The 15,444-nt window shown below is 35.8% G+C and overlaps 1 protein-coding gene across 1 annotated transcript in view; it reads left to right on the top strand.

The window, feature by feature from the left end:
• Positions 1-15,444, top strand: part of LOC135308064 (cadherin-7) — an 83,661-nt gene that overhangs the window by 52,348 nt on the left and 15,869 nt on the right. Inside the window, exons 7-8 of the mRNA XM_064432795.1 lie at positions 11,092-11,345; positions 15,090-15,226. Coding sequence (XP_064288865.1) covers positions 11,092-11,345; positions 15,090-15,226 — 391 coding nt within the window. The remainder of the gene's footprint in view (positions 1-11,091; positions 11,346-15,089; positions 15,227-15,444) is intronic.

Below are 15,444 nucleotides of genomic sequence, written 5' to 3'. Positions count from 1 at the left end.
ATGGATCTTGAAATTAACTTTAAAAATAATTATCTAGATGTCTTTAGTTGAGGTGGTACTATTCAGAAAGCACACATTTTTAATTTAAAGTTATATAACAGTAAATGTAGTAGGTTTACAAGATCATGTATTATTAAAATTATTATTTTAAAAAACCCTGAAAAATTTAAATACCTATTTTTTCTTCATAGCTTTCTACATGTGCAGTTAGAAAGCACTATGAAATTGAAAAGTCATGTTGATATAAAATTATTAAAACTAAGCTTCTCACATTACTGCAACACATTTTAGACTACCCTTTTAAAAAGTAAAAATGTGCTGAAATATTTTTCAAGAAAATTAAAATTTTTTGAACAGTAAAAGAAATACAACACCTTAGAAGAACCTCTCCTTTAATTTCCTACTCTTAATGTGTGATTGCTTGGCAAGGTCCCTCTGACCTTTGTTATGCAAAGGGTGGCCTGGTCTTCCCACCCAGAGCTTAGCCTGCAGCTCCCACTGCAGCTGCTTACCCAGCTACCTACACTGAATAGATTCCTCAACAATTTAATATCCTTAAAGTGTAGGAATGACTTGGCATTTTGGAATACATGTACCTGTGTTTCCAAACAAGGACCTATGTTTGTACTTAGTATTATTCCATAACAGATTTTTCTATGTAGTCTTTAATCTTTGTAAACTTCACTATCGGCTGGGGTGCTTTTTTGTTTTGTTGTGTTGGGGTTTTTTTCCCTTCTCTGGTGTATCACTTTCTTCTTCTAGCAATATGAATCTTCAGTTATATTTCTCTTTGAAAGAATTAAGAGTGCAAGGTGTTGCAGAGCAATGGGCTAACTCTCTGATGCCCTTAACACTTGTTGAGACTAGTAATCATCCATAGATGTCACAACAAATGAAGTATGTTCACCCTTGAAAGATCATAATATGTGTAATGTGAATCTTTTTTCAAGGAAAAAACATCCATCTTAGGCTTCTTACAAAATGTACTTCTGCTTAGCACATTTGAAATACAAGTGATGAAAAGTTAGTAGTGTTTTTGTTCAACAGCCAAATTCAGTGTGGCTTCTTCAGTTTGCTCATTTAAAGTTTTTGGGCAAGGATTTGGGAGAAATGTGCCTATCCTAGAGGGAGAACATTTACCAGTGCCACAATGAGCAACACTGAATCAGTCAGGATCTTCAGTGATCTAATATGAGAACTGGTGAGTTAATTTTCTTTTTTTTTAGTATGGTTTTGTAGTCATGGTATTTGTTCCTGGAGTATCCTGATTTCAGTGCTATACAGTGGGCCAAATAATTGACATTTTTTATTTCTATAATCATTTTAGCTAGGGAGCTGAACTGGACTTTTCACTACTGAATATTTGTCCAGAGAAATGCTCTAAGAAATAGCTGTTAGACTACATCAAAAGGGTATAAATTTTTGACCCGATCAAATGGTCTAATCTGCCAATAATTCTTATACCTACATGCTTCTATATTTTGACACAAGAATTCAGACTTCTTTCTTTGCAGCGTTAGACCTTTTCTCTAATTTTCCTACTATTTTTCACTTTTCCTCTGTGTGGTAGGTAGTCCTTGGCTAGTGCAAGGTGCCCACCAAGCCAGTCTATCACCCCCTCTTCAGCAGGACAGTGTGATAAAATAAGATGGACAAACCCTTGTGGTTCAAGATAAGAGCAGTTTATGAAAGTAAAACTGAAGGTCACATGCATGCCAAGCAATGCAAAAAACCAGATCTTATTCCTTATGGAAATGTCTGGCTGCTTCCTGGGAAGCAGGCCTTCAGTTCAAGTAGCAGTTGCTTCAGAAGGCAAAGGTTGTAAATAGGAAATGCCCACTCCCCCACTCTAAGCCCTGCCTTTCTCTTAGGTTTTATGTCTGAGCAGATGCCCTACAGCATGGAGTATCTCTTTGGTCCATTTGGGTCCATTGTTCTGGCTGTGCTTCCTCCCAAGATCTTGCCCATCTGTGTGGGAAATGTTGGAGAGAAGCGCTGATGCTGTGCCAGCAGTGCTTGGCAGTAGCCAAAAACTGGCATGTCGTCAATACCTTTTCAACTACCAATGCAAAGCACAGTGCTGTTCTGCTGTGGGGAAAATTGGCCGCCCTTCACCTAAACCCTGACATACCCAAAGGTGATTTCCCACACTGAGGGCCACCTCCTGAATCTCAGGATGTCCTTACTTTTCATTTTGACTCCAGGGAGCCTTGTGCTTTGCCCAGTGCTGAAAGACCACCCCTGCCAGCCTTCTAGAGAGCACTGTCTAGGACAGAATTGAGGAACTAAAGCCTATCAGGCAGCTGCACTGTTTTCTGGACAATAAATTGAATTAAAGACCATTAATAATATGCATTATTAATAACTGCATATACAGGTTAAGTATGTTTCAATTACTAAACCTTACCTGCCAGATCACTGGAGTCAGGTTATCCCTGCATGATAATGTATGCTTGTTAGTAAGAAGTCAGGGAAGAAATTAAGTTTGTAGCCTGAAATCTGCCTAAAAATCTTACTGTCCAGCACATGATGTTCTGTACTCCTCTGAGTGCAATTGCCTTTCTCCTTTTCATGCCCTAAAATCAGCTGAGGTACTGAGAAAAAGCTCAGCCTCAAAATGCATGCTTATCCTTTTCAACTTCTGATTATTGATATGCTCAGATATCATGTTTGTGTACACATCAGGCAGTAAAATGCCAAGGCAAAGACTTATGAAAAGGCACTCTTTGGTTCTAAATGCAAATGGGTGCTTTAGTTTTGCGTACTTCTGCTGCAATTGTACATAAAGCTCAGCAGGCTGGGCATGAAAATCACCAGCAGTAACTGAGCAGCTGAAGGCACTTCTCCATTCATTTTTGTGCTGGGTGTTGCTGGAGAAAGTTTGGCACCTGGTTATCCGAGTTCCGCACACAAGCTGAGGATTTTGCATTCTGTTTTTAGAAGGCTAACCACTTCAAGACAACTTTGAAAGTTGACTTCCTCAAAACTAACACTTTTTCTAACACATAAGTAGCATTAAATTTAAAAAAAGAGAGTTTTTGTAAGAAAGAAAAGAAAACTGCAGGAAGAAAAGTGAGATTCAAGAATTCACCATGTAAAGATAGATTTTTATGTTCCTTTTTATTTTTATTCCACAACATTCATTTTATGGAATATTAAAGAAAAATGCCCAGGGATGAGCAAAAATTGCAGGAAAATGATCTTGTTTGAAACAGAGACACCAAGTACCATGATATTAGAATGAGAAAAGTGTTACATGGTTAAGTGCATTTCAAGATTACTAGTGAACAGATTTGGGTGTGTTTAATTTTTTGTTTTGGATTGTTTTCCATGCCTGTTTGAACACATTTCTTCTCTGTGGAACCCTGCAAAAAAGAGACTTCATAACATCACGAGTCAGTGTGTGTAGGGGAGGGGAAGTGTTTTTACTATTAATAGTGATTTTCTTTGAAATATATGAAGTGCATTCTTTTATTCCTTCCTTTATAATTCTTCTGCCTTGCCATAAACCCAGATATCTGGCTTGCACAGTTTATTCAGGCTGGATTTTTCTCCTAACTCTTTGAGAACAGTGTTTTTTTCAGAATAGTAGTGGTAGTTCTGCTCATAGTTCTTACAGCCATGGCAGGACTAGGGATTACATGTTCCTGAACATGCTAGTACTGTTCCTGCCTAGTGCCTAATGTGAGTGTAGATTAACTACTAGACTAAACTTCAGCTCAAAATAGCATTTTGGCAATAGTCTGGCTCTCCTGTAATTACTCCCTTGATCATATGGAAGCAGACAAGGGAAGAATGCTTTCTCTGTGTCTCTATCCACTTGGTCTTTGTGTTTTCCAAGAGTAAAGAGTAGGATAGTACTACAACTTTTGCAGCACAACTAAGAAGTATGTCTGCTTCTATCACTGTTGTGTTTTTGCAGCCGTATGGATTTTCACATATTTGTCACACCTTATTTTATTTTATTCCAGTTAGGATACTTGAATCAAAATTAAATGAATGAGACAAGTAGTTCACTTATTTCAGGAAGTTGCTTAAGTTCCTTTGAAACAAAAATCCTCTACTAAATAAAATCTGAACCCAAATAAACTAATCAAACAAAAACAAATAAACAAAAAAACCTCACACACAACATTTTTAAAATATTTGGGACAAGGACTGATTTTTTTTCATTAATTTATGGCTTACATAGTGACAGCAGGTTATGTTCGGGTAGAATTGGTTCTGGTAAGACTGGAGAAGCTAAAATTTCATCTAATGACAGAAGCTAGTAAAACAGTGTTGAACCATTTACTTGGTTATTGGCACTAAGAAAATAATCTACTCTCTTCTGCAATGCATTAACTGATTTCATATGCAAAACATGTATCCAGGATGTATCTGCAATAGTATATGAAAATGTGTAAATCAATTTTAGGCTATTTTCAGCTATTTCATTACCTGAAATAGGATATCAAAAATTCTAGAAGACAAACTTTGACTTTCTTTTTCTTTGTCTTTCCTCTTTCTTCAGAAGTTGTTATAAATAACAAGTGAATGAGACCCATAAGTAATATTCTCAGCTTAAACAAAGGGTGGGAAAGTGGTAGGAAAGCTAATTAGGGTCTTTTGCTGTAACCTACTATATTCATACAATTTGCTGCCTAGCAGTTTCAAGTCTCTGTGGAAATCTTCCTACTTTATTTACTTGCTTTCTCTTTTATTATATAATACTAAAAAATAAATGAAAAATTCTCACTTGTCAAATGAAACAAAAGAAATCTTTCTTATTTTTATCCTGTTTGGAGCAGTTTATGCAACAATTCTGATGTTGCAAATAATGTGAGTTTGGCTAATCTCTACACTGTAGCACAGTCTCTGTGGTAATTCAAAAAACAGAGCAGAATAGAAGAGAATAGAATCATAAGATAGCATCATTAAGGTTGGAAGAGATCTCCAAATTCATCAAGTCCAGGCTTTGATCAAACACCATCATGTCAGTTGGACTATAGTGGCACATCCAGTCATTTCTTGAATGCTTCCAGGGATGATGATCCCCTGGGCAGTCTGTTTCTATGCTTAAGTACCCTTTCAGTGAAAAACAGTCTTTGTGATGTCCAGCCTGAACCTTTACCTGTCACATCTTGTAGCTGTGTTGTCTTGTACTATCCCTAGTTACCTGAGAGAAGAGGCTGACCCCCATCTCAAGACAATCTCTTTCTAGGCAATTGTAGAAAATAATGTTCCCTCTGAGCCTCCTTTTCTCAGGGCTAAACAACCCCAGTTCCTTCAGCCACTCCTTACACAATTTATTGTCTAGACCCCTCATCAACTCCATTGCCCTTCTCCCTACACTCCAACACCTCCTGAATGGGGGCCTAAAACTGGACACAAGACTCAAGGTGTGGTCTCACCTGTACCAAGTAGAGGGGATCAGTTGCTGCCCTTGTCCCCCAGACATGCTGGTTTTGATAGCAGCTGTTGGCCTTCTGAGGCACCTTGGGCACATGCTGGCTCATGATCAGCATTCCCAGGTTCTTTCCTGATGGGCAGTTTTCCAGCCACTCTGCCCCCAGCCTGTAGCATTGCAGGGTTGTTGTCACTCAGGTGCAGAACCCTGCACTTTTGTTGTTGAACTGACCTCAGCCCATTGATCCAGCCTGTCCAAATGCCTCTGCAGAGCGTTCCTGCCCTGCAGCAGATCAATGTTCCCACCCAAATTAGTGTTGTCTGCAAACTTACTGAGTGCACTCAATCCCCCTATCTAAATTATTTATACATATTAATCAGGACTGGACTGAACATTGGTGATTGGATGGCAACTGAATGTAACTCCATTCACTACCAACTTTCTGCGCCTGGCCAGTTTTTAACTCAGTGAAGAGTGCACAGGTCAAAGCCATGGGTTGCCAATTCCAAAGTAAAACTAAACTAGATGTATAAGTTGACTTTAAGGGGGATTTAGGAAAACATCCCTCTTATATGATCTTTTCAGAAAAAAAAGAGTTGTAGAGTTTATGAAAAGTAATGAGGCATTTATATTTCTTAGAAGTATCTCAAATTTTTTTCTTCGTTCACACTGTGACTCAGTACTCCATCTGTAGAGTAGGATCAATTCCTTCCTGTGGTTTCATTTGTAATTTCCATACTTCTACCAATGCTCCGTTAGTAAGGACTCAGATCATTTGCATAACTCAATTTCACAGTGGTGAGGGTGTTTGGAGAAAAAGCGTAATTTTTCTGCATATATTGGAGTTTTAAAAAATGTGTCAGATTTTCCTCTGCAGTAGAAATCTTAGAATTGAAGAAACATTTATGGAAGCAAATGATGATTCAGTCACTTAATAGAACAGATTCTGAAGTGTCCATGCAAAGCTATGTACAATTTTGAAGTGAACTCATGTTGATTTTTGACAGAATCAAATTGTAATACATATGAATGGAGTTTTGGCTTTGCTTTCCAAACAAAGTATATACACAAACCCTTATTTCTTGTGGTTTCCAAGCCACTATTCCTAGAAATAGTGTGCTAAAAAAAGCATCATTTAAGTACAGATCTTCATCCACAAAGTTGCAGGCTAAAGTTAGACTTCAGTAATATTAATAGCTTAGTAGCAAAATATCTAAAGATAAAAATATGATGCTCTGTATCCACCTACACTTTTATCAAATATTTGGTACTTAAAGTAGTTATGGTAATTTAATAATAAAAAAGGCTGTAAGGTATATTTTTATTTTATGTATCATATGTGACTTTTTGAAATGTTGTGAGATGTGATTCAAGCCATTTGGAAGTCTATGGAGAGATTTTAGTGGATTAAAGGGAGGGAGAAAAAAAGACCAAAGACCCCTAAATACTCTGTAGAGTGAGGGTTGCAAAGTCTTACTGCAGAAAGTGACAAGCATTAAGATTTCCCATGGCAGAGTTCTTGCTAACTTTGCCTTCATTTTTACTCTTAATACACAGCCCCACCACAATATCACTAACTGGTATGCATGTTAAAGGGAAAAATAATGTTCTAAAGTACTTTCTCATAGAAATTGACTGCTAAGAGATTATTTTAAAACCTGAGTTCATTCTAAAAGCAATATTGGCAATTATAAAATGGGGGTATGGGAAGGAATGGGTTTATGCATAAGCTTTTGAGTGAATAGCTATCTTTCCATTATTGTTAACATTTTTTTTTTTAGCTAGAAATTTTCCTTTCAATTCTATAACAGAGTTTACAATGTAAGAACTTGAAGCTTCCCTGGTTCCTTTGAGAGATTATGTGCATTTGTTTGATGTACTGCAGTTTTCAATATAAAACCTCAACTGGGCTTAAAAATGGGATTTTCACCTCTGAAAAGTACATTATTACAAAGTTACCATGCAATAAAAATGAACATTATAAAAATGGACTTTCAGTGAGTTATAACTTTATATCCAGCTTCTCTAAAATAGAAGACTTGTTTTGCAATTTCCTTCAGAGAGGATAAAATTCTTACCCCTTAAAAGAAAAAGAAAAAAAGAGACAAACCTCACAAAAGGAAAGATATGGATCCTGCACATGATCTAATCAGATAATTCTAATACACAGATATTAATGAAGCTGATAAGCTCTATTCATTGTACTAAAGGACTGAAGTATATGTTGTCCATTTAATCTTCACCATTGATGTAGTGATTTGCAGTCTATAAACTTGGTGTTCCATCATTGAAATCCTGTGCTTTTGTTATAGCAGGAAATAATGAAGGCATGATCTAAAAGCCATTTAAATAATACTCTCTGTAGAACAGACACCAAAGATAATTAAATAAGAAGAAACAAAAAAAAAGAAAATCTTTTCAGGTCACTTTCTCTGTCTTTCATTAGTGTGTGTAGCATGACATTTCTTCATTATATTATCTAAGAAATGTTGAAATATTTATGCCAAGTCAAGAGCTCTTGCACATTAATAATATCTTAGATATTTTGTTTGCTTTTCCCAGATTATATTCTGCCTCAAACTCTGATTGATACCTCTGTATTCCCCACTGGCTCTGAGGTTGTATATCTCAGAGCAACAGATTGAAGGTGATGACTGTAGCTATTGTAGACATTGCCACACGCCACAGAAGACAGGGTCTGTTAGAAAGAACTGAAAATAACATTTTGCCACAGCAGTAAAATCACTTGATATTGTAAAATCCATTTGTCCATCCATAATTACCCTCTTCTAAACACCGTCTCTACTGTATATGGATATAGATTCAGTTTTTAAAATTTATTTATTTATTTTTCATTAACAAGGATCCTTATCTATTTTGAATGCTGCCAGCAGCATTGAGTACCAGAATATATCTGAGGGAATCCTACAGAAGGATTCATGTTGCTAAGAGCAGATGTTTACTTCTTTCAGTTACTGAAATTCCCTTACTAGTGACTGGTGAAAAACAGGCATTCACCAGCTGATAGCTTTCCTGGAAGAATTTTGCTACAATCACACTAAGGACCATATGGTGGCTTTGTCAGATGTATATAGCTCTGTTAGAGAAGGTTGAACATGCACTTAGTAAGTAAGACTGTTTAGAATACATATCTACACCACTGTTAGTTTTTCATCCTTTTCTGTGAGGAAATACTTTACTCATGAATGTGTATTTTTGGTGAATCCCCTATTAGTGTAACACTCCTTCAGGATACACATTCATATGAAAAAACACTTCATTATGATTTCAGTTAATAAAGATCTAAAGTAGTCTTCTTTAATTAATATATAGACATGGGAGTGTCTTAAAATTAATTTAAATAGTATTTCTTTTTTGTAGTGCTAGTCTGTTAAAACAAAATTTAAATTTATATAATTTTTTCAATTACATATATGGTATAAATTTTATGTATTAAATCAGAAATTTCATAATTGTTTTTACTTGGAAGGACTGTGCTGTTAACATTAGTGTATCAGAAGAAGCTATCTCTTCTGCAGTCTCATGATAAATTTCCATGTGTTTAATTAGGTATCACTGTAATCTCAATCACCCAATTTCAACAGATACCATGACGATAAATTAACTTTCCTTTCTCCACTACATACTTTTGTACATTCTGGCTGAAAACATACTGTTTGCAAAAGGGTCAGTGTTTTTGTTTATTGAGGGGGAGTTTTGGTTTTAGTGGGGTTTTTTTGTTTGCTTGTTTTTGTTTTCATATTTGTTATTTAGTTCAAAAAATGTTATCCTTTTGCCTGTCACATTTTTCAGGTTATCATTTCATTATTTATTACGCTGTTTCTTTAGGTTATAATTTTTAAATTAATAGTTTGCTTTTATTAGATATTGTAATGTCTTAAGATGTCTTAAGACTTTGTCCACTCTAACCTTGCTGCTCATCTGGTTATATCACTTGCCTAATTGTTATCACCACAGAATGAAGTTTCTGAGCATTTTTCATCATTCCAACATCACATCTCATTTGCATTATGGCTATGAGGTTGTTTCATAACACATGTACTGTCCTTTAAATATAAAACCAAAGTGAAAATAAAAAAACCTATTAAACATGCTTTACTGGTGAATACTGACCAGTTGTATCCAATACAGGGAGCAGTACCCAGACAAACTTTCTATTTCAGCATATCTGTTTTCCAAGAGCTGTGGATATTGCAGCTTTGATTCAATGCAAATAAGTGCTTGCACAATATGAGAATCACAAGTATTCCCATTTGGAGAAGCCTTTTGCTGCCACACAGAGTTTATAAAAGTTCAGTGCCTTTCTGAGTGTGTTGTGCTGCAATTCATTTTTCATGTTTAAATCTAGACTCTTTGCAGCTGTATTATCGCATCAACATAATCGCTGACTTTAAGATGCTCATTTGGGATTTATCCGACTGTAACTAGATGGAGAACTTAGGCCATTGTAGGTCAACAGATGTGTGTTTCACCTCTGCTGCTCCGTTAAGTGAATACTGCAATGTTTTGAAGATGTTGGAGGATTAATTTACAAGCATATCTCAGATCCCTGTGATGTATTCAGTAGCAGAACTGCAGAAAAACATTTTTAATCTGTTTTATCCACTTGGAATTATAGTTTGAAGGCATAGTTGAATAACCAGACTGCAGCTTAAGAAGTGCTTCAGTATTTTGCTATTGTTTTTCAATGTTTAAACTTGGAATTACAAAGGAATAGTTAGTCAGATGTTTGGTGCAAGCTGACAAACTAAGACTACAGATACAGGGTAAAAGGTTTTAATTGTTTCATGTTTTCTTTCAGTAACGGCCTCTGTGCTAAAATTACTCTTTTCTCAAATAAAATTTTCTTCTTTCTGAAGAATCTGAATATCCTCAGATCACAGATGTCTCAATTGTTGTGGGAAATAGTTTTTTACTCTAATGCAGTATTTATTTGAAAATAAACTGTACTTCCATTGAAGGAAATTAAAGCTGAAAGAAGGTATTAAAACCACATATATTTTGCTTAATAAACAATACAAGCCAAAACAATCTCCAGACTTCATCTCAGTACAAAATATTGTGATATAAACAGTGTAATTTAGATCATTGTCTCATTTTCTACACAAATTTATATATGAAAATTAAGACCTTGGAGAAAAGATTGTTTATTCAATCCAAATACTATACAAACCCCAATAAATTCAAAATAAATTCAAGACAGAAAATAATCCCACCCACAATTTTCTGAATGAGATGTTTTTACATGTAAGTAACTTGTAAAGATTATATTGGGTTTTTAATCTGGGTAGTATGTCACAGGGTATTTGCCATGAGCTTAGATAAAATATTAATAAGACAAAAAAAAGTATTAATTCACAATGGTGAAATAATCAGTGAGAATCTGGTCCTCCAGAAGTTACAGAAAGTTTTGCAATTATCTTATAAATTTGTTTCACTCATAAGGTAGAACTATCTTTATTGCTTAAGTCGTTGCAGAATATTCACTAGTGAGACACTGCAAATAGTGATTTTAGAAAGCTAAAAAATTAATCCTTAACTATGGTTTGTCAGTCAAAAGTGATAGTTGTATACAAATGGAAAAATTATTTTCATTTTATACTTACTGAAAGTTTTAATCAAAACAGTTTTACATCAACATCACTGAATAATAAAATTTCCAAATAATTTTGCCTGTATAGGAGCTGGATTTTGAAGCTAAGACAAGCTATACCTTGAGGATAGAAGCAGCCAATATGCATGTTGACCCTCGTTTCCTGAGTCTGGGGCCCTTCAGTGACATGACAACAGTGAAGATAATTGTAGAGGACGTTGATGAACCACCTGTGTTTACCTCACGTCTGTACTCCATGGTGGTGTCTGAAGCAGCAAAGGTTGGCACTATCATTGGAACTGTAGCAGCCCATGATCCTGATGCCTCAAATAGTCCTGTCAGGTAATTCCAAGAGTTCTTGATTATTTATTCAGCTTTTGCATTGAATTTGTTCATCTTGTGGTGGGAGGGGCTTTGGTAACAGTGGTAGTCATTAATAAGCTTTATTCCCTTGCAGAAGGAGATTCAGATGTTCTATGAGTTTGCATGGTTTAACTTTTATAACCTGAACTACAGAATCTCTGAAAAAAAAAAAGTTGAAATCTCTGTGAAACAAAGAGAAGATATCAGAAGATGTCTTCTCAAGATTTCAGAATCTCAAATGAAAGAAATCACCTAAAAATATTGCTCATACTTATTACTCTGTAAGCTTAGGAAGAGTCTATTATTATCTATAGCAAGTTATGTTCTCTTAAATCAACCAGGATCAAAAATTGTATCTATGATATACATGTATGCTTGAATAGTGATTCATAGTCTGTGTGCACTAGGAATCAGAATGTAATAGGACATAAATTCCCACATGGAAACTGGAGCTGAGGTCCCACAGCAGGAAACATTCATAAAAACTCTTCACATGAAATAAGTGGACAGGATGAGATGCATCCTGTTCTAGTCAGGATGGTTAAATGCTTTTGGTTTTGTAAATTTTGCTGCAGCCAAACGTCTTATATTTGAATGGGAAGAGGTGTGATCACTAGAGATTCATAAACTGTCAAGGCCCTCTTCCTTTGTCTTCAGTGTCTGAAAAACTTTCAAACCTTCCACAATATAATGTCCAAGATCATTAAGAAACCATAGAAGAACACAAATTCTCAATCTTCTGTTTGCCTGTATCTAAGGTCAGAGCTCAAGGGCAAAGACTCGCCACCTTAGCTATGCCAGTAATGAGCTACTTGTTATTTTCTTTTGCAGAGTAGTAATATTAATTCTCAAAGGAATGTGCAAAGGATCTAGAGAGTAATGGTTATAACTTAGGAACTCTGTGAATTTAAACACCTGCAGGGGGAGGAACTCATACGCAATTAAAAGTTAGTGCTTAGTTACATTTGGTTTTATTGCTCACTTAGGGCATACATAGGAAAGATCTTTGTGGGTATTTGTTTTGGTAATGTTAAGTCTTTCCTCTCATGCACTGAAAATGAACTTGAGGATCAAGTGAAATTTCTAAAGGAGAGATCTTTTGCAAAAGCAAAGAACATGTTTCACTCCTAGAGGTGATGCAAGTGTTCTATCTCTTTTGTTATATATTTTCAACTTATTCAAAGTAGCTGATTCCTATAATGAATAAACAAGTCCTAGGTGAATGTTTGGCATGGATTTACTTGTGAAATTTTTCTTTGCTGTGGCAGTATTTTCTGGCACTAATGTTAGCATCTGGTGTATAATATCTGGTTACCAGAATCATTCAGAATAAGCTTAAACACAGTTCTATTAATGCAGGCCATGCTCAGAATGCTTTTGACTCCTTTGTAAACATAAAGATGAGTTTATTTGTCTTGATCTGGTTAATTTTTACAATTCCAGCATAAAAAAATAATTTTATCACCTGCCAACATCTTGGAGATTCCTTCTGCTTGAAAGTTTCTTGGAATTTGAGGGAGAAGAAAAACGAAAAGTAGTGAGGAGGACTTTTTTATGTGCTTGTGAACCTGCTATGTACATGGTCAAAGTTACTGAAAGATAATATAATTTAAAGCTGTTCTACATATGCTCTGATACATCAGAGACAGATTCCCCTAAAATTGGAATGTGCTAAGAAGGATTAATGCGTAAAACTTTTCATGATCTGTTTAAGTAAACTATTAATCTATAAATAAGTATTCCAACTTCCAAACATTGGATTATATTGATACTGATTAAAATATAGATTTGTTACAATTCAGAAAATGTTGAAATTACAAGATCAGACACAGAACCTTGACAATACCAAGGACTAAGGAAAATAATAAATGTTTTGAAAATAAGAGGTCACCTCATAAGGACCAGAGGACCACTGATGTTTGAACTAGCTTAAATAAAGAATTAAAACTCTTGCAGCTCAAAGATTTTCAAGTACTATGGCTGTGAGGAATTAAAGGATTAAATATATTTGAAATACTTTTTTTAGAATTTGAGTATGTATACAATGCTTATAAATAAAGCTTGCTTCCTATGCATAGAATTATTTTTCTTCTTGTTTCATAAGGAGATCATCTAATTTATATAACTTGTTTGCTTTTCTGCCCTCCTTCCCTCTCTCCCTCCTTGTCTCTCTCCTTTACTGCTTTCTTCCTTTTTGTACTTCTCACCTCTCCATCATCTCCTGCTTTTCTCCTTCTCTTTCTCCTCCTTCTCCTCTGACTCTTCAAGTTGCATAATGATAGTCTTAATAACTGGGAAATCTAAGGATTTCTAAGGGAAATCTGGCAGGAGATTGAATCTCAGCTGTGAGGCCTGCCAAGATTGACTATATAGCAGAGGTGACAGGTATGGTCTCATGGGGAAACTTGCCAGCCTCAAAGCAGCTGTAGAACACGGCTGACCAAATAAACAACAGTGCTGGCAAGAAATAAAATGAAAAATGGCCTACAGTTAAGACAAAATGAAAGAAGAAAAGAAAAAGAGGGAAAGCAGTTATCCACAAAAACTGCTCTTACTGTTGTTATAATTCGTTATTCTCTCTCTCGCTGAGACATAATACAGGTAAACAATTATAATTATGTAACAAGGCTCTGCACTTAGATTATACAGGTAGGAGGTAAAGATAAAAACACAGTAATACAGTAAAGAAGATGTATATTACAACATAGCACAAAAAATGGGTTCTTAAGATCATTGTGTCTAGGAAGTCGCATTTTTTAATTGTCTTGCATTGTTCTTTCTTTCCATGTTGTTCTAAGAATTTGGTTTATGTTATATCAATAATCTAATATATCATGTGTGTCAGTAATTGCAACAATCACACTTGATCTGGTTCAGACATTTTAATTCATTCTGAGTGTAGGGAAGTGCTCTGGAGTACCTACTTGACCTAAATGAGAGTGCAAGAATTTGACCCAGTTATAAATCTAATGTCAAAAATACTCCAGTTCTAAATCTAAATCTGCCTAATGAGCTGTCCATTACTCTAAAAAGGGATATAAGAAAATCACCCACAGTTGTTTTGACCTTTTCTCTTATGCTATTTTCAGTTTGCTAAGGAGCTCCTAAGGAGTTCCCCTTCCTAAAACAAATTGGGAGGTAAGGAGGAGTTAAGCCAAAGATTTCAGGGCATGAGCCTGTGTTTGTTTAATGACAGTGAAGTGCTGAGAGCTGACAGTGATGACATGCAATCCCTTGACCCTAGGCTGCATCATCTTTCCTTTTTCCCCCTTCCCCTGCAGCTCTGGGTGACTCAGGGTCTCTTGTGGAGATAATAGAAAGTTCTGCGCTCAGACTGCCAGCCCCATGGGATCAGTGCCTGGCTGGTACAGACTTGTAGCAAATTCCAACTCACCTTCTCCTTAGCTGGCTCTCAGGAGGATGCTATTTGATTAATTCCTGAGTTTGTTTTACAGCACAGAGGAAGAAAGAAAAGACAGAGGAATACCTCGCTTAAGATGGCACTGTGGGAGTGTAGCCTGCCACTGGCAGCACAAGTCACTGTGTAATTCTCTCACCTTTGTAAGTGCCTTTGCTTTTCTCGATGCCCCAGGAAAACTGGACTGAGCAATGCTCAAACTGAGGAAAGAGTGGAAGTGCTTTCCCTCTAATAAGAAATCAGTGAAATATTGTTACAAGCTGTAAATGAGCATAAATTAAAAGTTTCTTTCATCCTTTATCTAGATATTCAATAGATCGAAACACAGATCTGGAGCGGTATTTCAATATTGATGCCAACAGTGGAGTCATTACAACTGCCAAATCTTTGGACAGGGAAACTAATGCTGTTCATAATATCACAGTTTTGGCCATGGAAAGTCGTAAGTATCCATAGAAAGATTTTTACCAACAGTTTGTGTGTAAAGCTTCAGGCTTGGTTTTGATGAGCTTCACTTAGAGAAGTTCTGGCAGTGGCAAACTGTGACAGATAAAAATAACATATTGCTTAATGCAATAGAAATCTATATTATAAAAATATAAAAATACAACAGTATAGGTGTTTGCTCCTTCATTTGTTTCACACCTTATGTATGCTTTT

The sequence above is a fragment of the Passer domesticus genome, chromosome 1 (genome assembly GCF_036417665.1).
Source record: "Passer domesticus isolate bPasDom1 chromosome 1, bPasDom1.hap1, whole genome shotgun sequence".
NCBI classification, from domain to species: domain Eukaryota; kingdom Metazoa; phylum Chordata; class Aves; order Passeriformes; family Passeridae; genus Passer; species Passer domesticus.
Note: the sequence above shows the minus strand (reverse complement) of the source record. Positions and strands in the feature narration are given on the sequence as shown.